We start from the raw sequence: 7,410 nt of genomic DNA, 5'->3' as shown, positions 1-7,410 counted from the left end.
GAGTAGTGATGCCGGGAGGACATGGCCCGAGGAGCGCGACGACATCCAAAACGTCCACGGGGACGTCCCATCAATCGTCAATCTTTGCCGTTTTTGACTGCCTGGTAGTCTCAAACAAAGGATTGGATGAGTTGAACTTGGGGAAACAAACCACCATAGTTGACATTGGGATTAGATGAAAAGAAGCTACCGAACCGAGAGTTGCCTGAATTTGCAAAGAGACGGACCGGATCGATGTTTGTTTTCCTGTTTCTTTTGTACCAAGAGCCAAAACTGATTGATCGCAATCCTCCCCCATCCTCGGTGGGCGTAGAGATACCCTTCTTGTTAAAGTCGATTTTTCTGTTCTTCCACCTTTTTCCTATTTCCTATTCCTCGTGCTACCACAACACACAATGGTTGACCAGGATCTTATATTGTCTGGAAGAGGAAGACGTCAGTTGCAAGCAAGGTCCTTGGGAAAAGCACTTTTTTTGTTTTTGATGTTGGTCCGATGCTTTTCGTGTTTGCTCGCTTTTGAGACAGCGCACTGCCAGCACCACTACCCCCTACCATACTACACCTCGAGATTGTGACAGCACCCATCACCACATCATGGGAACCCCTTTTTTTGTCTTTTCCTTTCTACATACAGACAGTTTGATACACGTCGAATGAGGAGGGAATCTTGTCTTTTTGTCTCCCAGCAGAACACCGTCATCACATCCAGGCCTGGTGTGAAAAACACCTCGGCCGCTCATCATAGCATAGTATATGCTGCTTATCACAAAAGCACAAAAAAATCATAAGCTGTCACACACCTATCAAAGTAACCAAGACTTTGCCGTGAAACTTCTGACAATGTTACCCCTGACTGAGTATGACTGACCGGTGAAGAGAGGAAAAGTTTCTCGCGACGCGACATGACACCTCCAAAGCCAACGTGACCACGTACACGGCCACAATCAGTCGTGATTTTGTCGCACATGTTGGGCGCTCACGCATACGCATAGCTGTATCAGCAAACAAAGAGTCGTGGGTGGCAAACTTGCTTTGGGTTGACACGACGGGCAAACCCTCTACCCCTTATTTTTCCTTTTTCTGCGACATGGTTTGTCCATTTCTCGTGTCTGGATGTCAACGGGAGCTATTCTTGAAAAAAAAAAAGGTACCCGACCTAATGAATGACTCTACCGGAGAGTATCAGAACGCGCGACGTAGACGCGCCGGACGCGTTGTAAGACACCACAGTCACTGACTCTGCATACACATTCTGCAGAGAGCAAATAGTGGAGCGAGAGGCCTGCCTGCCTGCCTGCCTGCCTGTCGAGTCGACGACCGACGCAAGCCAAGGCATACCCGGCAGGTAGGGTAGGTCGGGTTGGCAGGGGCAGGGGAAAGGAAGGGAAGGGAAAAAAGCTTCGAATCGGACGCTTCACCACCGACGGCCGTTGCGTACCCAGCGCCACCACCAAGCACACTATCAACAGGCACCAAGAAAGATGTACAAGGAGACGACTTCTTCCGACGCCCTTCTAGTGGTGTATGACCAGCGATTAGGTGATTGCACTGGTGCCGGCGCATGTTTCGGCACGCCCGCCCCATGGCCGGGTGAGGCGTCTGTCACGTAGGTAGCGCGTTTTCTTAGTAGGGGGGCATGATGGATGGTGTGGTTCTGCGAAATTTCCTCGCTCGTTCTGGGCGCCCGGCCGGGCACCGCCGTTGGGCGTGCGTGTTTTTGGCTTTTTGGCCTAGTCGCGTCGCGTCTGGTCTGGCTACATTATCTAGGTACCAAGGCAGGAAGGCAGGCAAGCAGGCAGCGATGTTATTTTCCTGTCTTGGCCGCTGCCGGTGTCATTGGAGCGAGCGGTTGGTTGGGCGGTCATGGCGATATTGATGATGCCATCATTTTTCACAGTCCACACAAGAATCCGTGCAATGCTTCAAATCGAACGTGGGTCGTTGGGTCGTCTTGCGTGTGACATGTTGCCGGTAACAGTACGTCTATGAAGTCGTCGGCCAAATTTTTGTGTAGGGGTACGGGCGGACGGACGGACCGACGGATTTCCACAGGTCGCGCCGCGCATGGTTAGCTGGGGGTCGTTGTTGGATGGACATGGTCATGGACAGGGAACGAGTCCGGGTTGGAGGGGTAGATGGGTAGGGCAGGTATGCCAGGCGAAAGAGCTAGCGCAGGTGCACAAAGTATGCAACTTTGCTTCTTCGACTCCAACATGTTTCTGTCATTTCTCTTTTTCCCCTTCTGCACTATCAGTACATGGCATGACCTCACTCGACCCGCTCGTCAACGCTTCCTACATACCCTCCTGAGCTGTTGCCGTGTTTAGACATCTGTCGGCGCGGCAGCGGCATCAGCCGCATACCTTGCTCCCATCCTACCACTTGCTCTTTTTGAATCTTTTGCCCTGCCATGCTTCGCCATGCCAATGCCGTGCCCCCCTTTGCCAACCCAATTGCCATGGCGTCTGGACAGGGGGAGAGCTCGGAGCCGCAGAGCTCATCGCACCGATCCAACAACCACACGTTGCACAAAGCACGCAGGCACGCATGCAGGCGCCCGCGCGCGCGCATGTGCATGACGCCATGTCACTCTGGCGCCGCGTCTGGCTGGCCTGCTGGTAGACCGGGCCGCGTCGCCTCTTCTATAGTTGCGCTTTTTTTTTGTGGTTTGATTACTGCGCTTGTATGAGTACATTTTTTTCTCGCGACGGCGACGGTGGGACGCGGATAAGAGAGCGGAGCGGAGACCGGGGGGTCGTCGTCTTGGAATGGATGGGTGGAGGGGTGGTGGGTTGAGATGTGTGGGGGAGGGGAACCTTAGGACATGAATGTGGAGTGCAGGGGGTAAGAAGCGCTGGACAGGGGGTGATTTGCAACAAAAACCTCTTTGTGGATATTCTCGCCCATCATCGGGTTTTGGCTGCCGACTGTTTCGCTCAAGCCGGCTCGCTATCACGACTAGCTTCTTCTTGAATCCAAACGCCAATGTCCATCACGTCCGTCGAGGTCGTCACGCGTTGACGCGACATTTTAGACTCTTGGGCCTGAATTGGCTTGGCTGTGGAGATGGACGGTGGGGTTCACTGAATGGACAGGGATGTCGATGAGACTCCAGAACGGGGGGTTGGCCAAAGCGATGGGGATGGGGAATTGGCATGCCTATTTTCCACTTCCGACCTGGAAATGCCTGTCTATCCGACTGCCCTGTTGCTGACAGACGGGCACTGCAGGCTAGTTGCATCATGCCCGCTCGGCCGTCTGCCCGGCGCTGCATCCTAGAGCCCCGTCTTCCTCCCATGGCAGGGCAGCCAAGGTAGCCTCAATAGGGCGCGGCAGACAGGGCGGTGCTTTATGCTACCGCGACGGGTACTTAAACGCGGACGGGTACGTATCGCGAGCGGGAGGGCGAGGCGAAGCGACGCGAGGCGCATTGGTTGTTCACATTCGGACCATGTTTCGCAGTCGGCCACGCGGGCATTGCTGTGTCGTTTCAGCTTCAGCTACTGACTGCGGCAGGCTGGCTTGTTGGTTGCGATGCCGCAGGCGGGCTGAACCGTACCGTACCGTCATCGTGATGGTCATTGTTGTGGTGTTGTCATTTGTTTGCATCTACTTGGATGTCTGCTCGAGACCATGAGGAGGGTCCCTCGTACACTTGCGCCGGTCCGTCTGTTAAGGTTTCTTTGATCCGTCGCTCCGTCCAGTCGTCTGCTCATCAACTCACACTGCAAGCCGAAAATGTTTCAGGCTTTGAATCATTGAAAGGCCTACCGTGAGGCAGTGATCCGGCGAATGCTCGAAGCAATCAATCGCCGCTTGAGGCTCAAAGCATGGATTAGGGTTTGCGGCGCGCAAGTGGATTCAAAGGTTGACAGGTTTGAATCATCTTGGCAAGACCATAATGGCTCGAGATTTTGGCGACAGCATCCAAGCATGAGGCCAAGATTCAGAATGTTGGTTGTTCCAAGAGTTGTCGCAAAGAGCCCATTTACTGCCGTAGAAACCGGAGCCCGGCGCGAAAGATTGCAATGAAATCGGCGATGTGGTGAGAGCCGCAACAGAAAAATGAAACTCGGCAGTCTCCAGACTCTATAGACGCAAAGGAATTAGGGGCAAGCATTCGTCGATTGCCTCGTCATGACGAATGTCGCTACGTTAGCCACCACCATTTGCGCTGAGTCCGAACTGCGGCATGGAGAGGTGGAAGCGTTGGACAGGGTCCAGAGTCCCTTCAGATTCCTCGCGAGCCGACTACAGACCTTTGCGGAACATGCTCCGTTTGCGCTGCCGTGATTCCGCCGCGAGGAATTCTTCTCGGGTCTTATTCGCTTTCGGCACCCTACTGGATTGAAAAACCGCCCTTGCGCGCTTAAGAACTGCAGCAGTGACTAACCATTTGCGCAAAGCAAAGCGGATGTACCCTTCAGAAATGCTCTCATCGCTGCATGTGAAACTGAAATGCTAATCCACGTGGAAAATGCGGCATGGTGTTCTAACCAGTCACTGCGATGGAGATGTTGAAACGCTCAAGTGAAGTTCGTCTAGTGCAGAGGATCAACCAGGCAAGGGTCTCGAAGACCGGAGGGGCAAATGCCCCTAATTCTCAACGTTCGCCCCTGGTCTGATGTCACAATGGGTGATGCCTCGTAGCTATTCCTTGCAGGACAATGCCAAAGTGCTGAAGTGACGCCCTCTTAGACTTGGAGTCTTTATGCGTTCTCTCCCTGCTCTGAGATCGCCGTGTAGTCACGGCAGCACTAAGAATACTCCCTGAGTGGTAGAGGAGCCGAATCTTGAGGTCAAGAAGCAGTTCTGGTTCAGATTCCATCACCTCGGAGCCGGTGACCAAAAGTCCATGACCAAGTTTGCTGACCATTCTTCGTACTTCGTACACGCAGCGCAACATGATTTCCGACTATTCGATTGTGAGTTCGTAGAGGTCACCATCTTTTATCCAAGCTTATGCAGGACCATATCTCATTTCGTTGCTAGAAGACCCTGAGTAAGCGAGCGGATAGACCTCAAAGAGGAAAGGTATGGCGAAATAGTGATCTTCCATATAACGGTACAGGGGCTCGTATAGCTATACGTTGCGTCACTCGCACACAGATCAGGGAATTTACCAGGATATTTAGAAAATCGGGAATCTCAAGCGGCAGGAAGCGCCTGATTCCATGCGGTTAGAAGCCGCATCCATCTCTTTCTTCCAAACTCGGGACGCTCCGGACTAGGGGGTCATCTCCTGAAAGATATACGACGATGCGAGATGTGTCCCTTACTCAACCGTCAGATAAGGTTGAGGCTGTTAGACCCCTGCTGGAAGTGTGCAAACCGTAGGCCGTAAGTGTTGCAGATTGATGAGCCGTCGAGATGGGCGATGATGGTTAGACCCAAAATAGAATCGGCCGCGGGAGCGATGCGTTGCGATATCTGATGGTCGTGCCGGCGACCAAGTCAGTCCCGTCGCTTACGCCCGTCATCCCAACCTTAATACCTGAGCTAACCCCCTTCCCGGAGCCCAAGCTCCAGAAGGCGCAGCAGCTGTCCAACGACTGAGTTGTGTCGACAGCTGCTGCGTTGATTCGCCTGCGAAGAGCACAAAGAAGGTTGTGCGAATGTGTAAGAGCAAACGGGCCTGACGCCGCGGCCTGCCGATTGGACTGTCCTTCGTGACTTCATCATCCCCATCACACTACATGTGATGCGCGCTCGACAGGCGCAACACAAGGCCTGACAGGACTTTCGGACGTATCGATGCTGTTGCAGTGATGCGTAAGCTGTTTGCTTAATATGAGGAGGTAACTGTTTGAACTGCTGTCGTATGACGGGTTGGACGTGTTGCTAGCTGCTGCAAGAGTACGTCGTCGACGTGGTGTAGATGGTCTTGGCCGAATGCATCCGCAGCTGTGTCTTCCATCTGTCAGGGAAAGTCCCTGGTGCAACGGCTCAGTGGCAGCGCAAACCGTGTGAAACAAACCGTAGAATACTCTTCCTGAAACCTTACCAGGCGGATCAGCCGAGTACTTAGAACTGTATGCTGGGCACACATTTCCTGTGCCAACCGTCTCCTGCTCTTCCGCTGCCGTCTGGTTTGCTCAACAGATTGTCATTGTTGTCGACCTCTCGACCGCTCTACCACATCTCCATCATCAATCCCGTTGGCCATATCAAAATGTCGCTCCACAAGGACGTCTTCTCGCCGACCGCATCGCCAGCCATGAGCCCCGCAGGTCCGCTCTCGCCAAGGCCGTTTCGGCTGCGACTCGACACAGGCATGGGCAAGCCACTACGAGCCCAAAGTCCAGAAGTGGAACACTTTGTATACGCGGAGCCTTTGACCACGCCAAGAAGCCGACTGGCAGCACACATACGCCTTGGCCTTCAGATGCTGATTTGCTCATGCATTTTCGTCTTCATCGTTGCGGTGTTCATGTGGTGCGCTTGGGAGTTGGTGATGCCTAAACCGCGCAAGTCGTGAGGTTGGCATCGACCTTGTTGTTGTGGTGGCCTCACGGTCTCGAAGCGACCGGGCCCGAAGGTCTGTCCTCGCGAGAGGACGTCTTTGTTAGCAGTTGTCAAGACGTAGGTGGGTATATCTACATGAATGTCAAATCTTCGTAGAATATGTTTGCGCTAATGCATGCTGTAGTTCGGATTACTGCCCGCTGTCGCCACCAACTCTCGAATCGGGCTTGTCCTGGCGACGGATTTCGCTTCCGTGTCACCTTATTCCAGTGCTGTCGACCTTGGGTCAGCCCAATGTTTGGGATGCACCTGGCGCTGTTGGGGCAGTGGAACGAAGCAGTTTGTTCTACCCAGAGTGCCTCAGTTCGCCGGTCTTTTTCGCCGCCTAAGGTGGTCCACACACGGCCAGAGCAAGATGTCTTCGACGCGGGCGATGCCAGAAAATTAGTGCTGAGATTGGGAACTTCGTTCATCATTAAATCCGGACCTTCGTTAGCGGGTCGTCTTTCTACAACGTGGCCGGATCGAGGGATGTAACTTGTCATCCCACCAAAGGCCTTGAGGTAGTTCAGACGCATCTGAACGAGGGACACGGCAAAGCTGTAAACCAGACCTCTATCCCTCGCTCCAGAGCGTTCCAAAGCGTCCGCGCAAGGGGCACACCAGGGGCAAGTTTGCATGTCCATTTCAGGCCTTCCAGATGGAGGTCGGCAAAGAGACTGGAGAAATTCGCGGTCCGTTTTCCCCGCCTTTCGGTGATTCTGGATTGTCCGAGTATGGTTGCAGGTGTCTCCGCAATTAGGCCAGGATAACGGTGTTTTGATGGAGGGGGCGGAGCCGGGAGTTCGGAGGGTTGAAGCGCTTTGGTTCTGCGCGTGGTGTTTCTTGCTTGGTAGCATCGTGAAAGCATCCTGTTTGGGCGTAGCAATGTCTTCGCAAATTTCT

The 7,410-nt window shown here is 53.6% G+C and overlaps 1 protein-coding gene across 1 annotated transcript; it reads right to left on the bottom strand.

Annotated features, from left to right (window-relative positions):
* Window positions 1–6,330: 6,330 nt before the first annotated feature.
* On the bottom strand, window positions 6,331–7,386 carry BKA78DRAFT_309644 (uncharacterized protein). The gene is made up of 2 exons (XM_066888050.1): window positions 6,650–7,386; window positions 6,331–6,586 (listed from the first exon to the last, which is right to left on the bottom strand). The coding sequence occupies exons 1-2, from the start codon at window positions 7,362–7,364 to the stop codon at window positions 6,576–6,578; spliced, it is 726 nt and encodes a 241-aa protein (XP_066746815.1). The 5' UTR covers window positions 7,365–7,386; the 3' UTR covers window positions 6,331–6,575.
* Window positions 7,387–7,410: the final 24 nt, after the last annotated feature.

This window comes from Phyllosticta capitalensis (genome assembly GCF_038381095.1).
Source record: "Phyllosticta capitalensis strain CBS 128856 chromosome Unknown BKA78scaffold_3, whole genome shotgun sequence".
NCBI classification, from domain to species: Eukaryota; Fungi; Ascomycota; class Dothideomycetes; order Botryosphaeriales; family Phyllostictaceae; genus Phyllosticta; species Phyllosticta capitalensis.
This window is presented reverse-complemented; position numbering and strand designations above follow the sequence as displayed.

Coding starts and splice junctions, on each gene's coding strand:
- BKA78DRAFT_309644 (XM_066888050.1), bottom strand. CDS start 7,364: ATGCTACCAAGCAAGAAACACCACGCGCAGAACCAAAGCGCTTCAACC.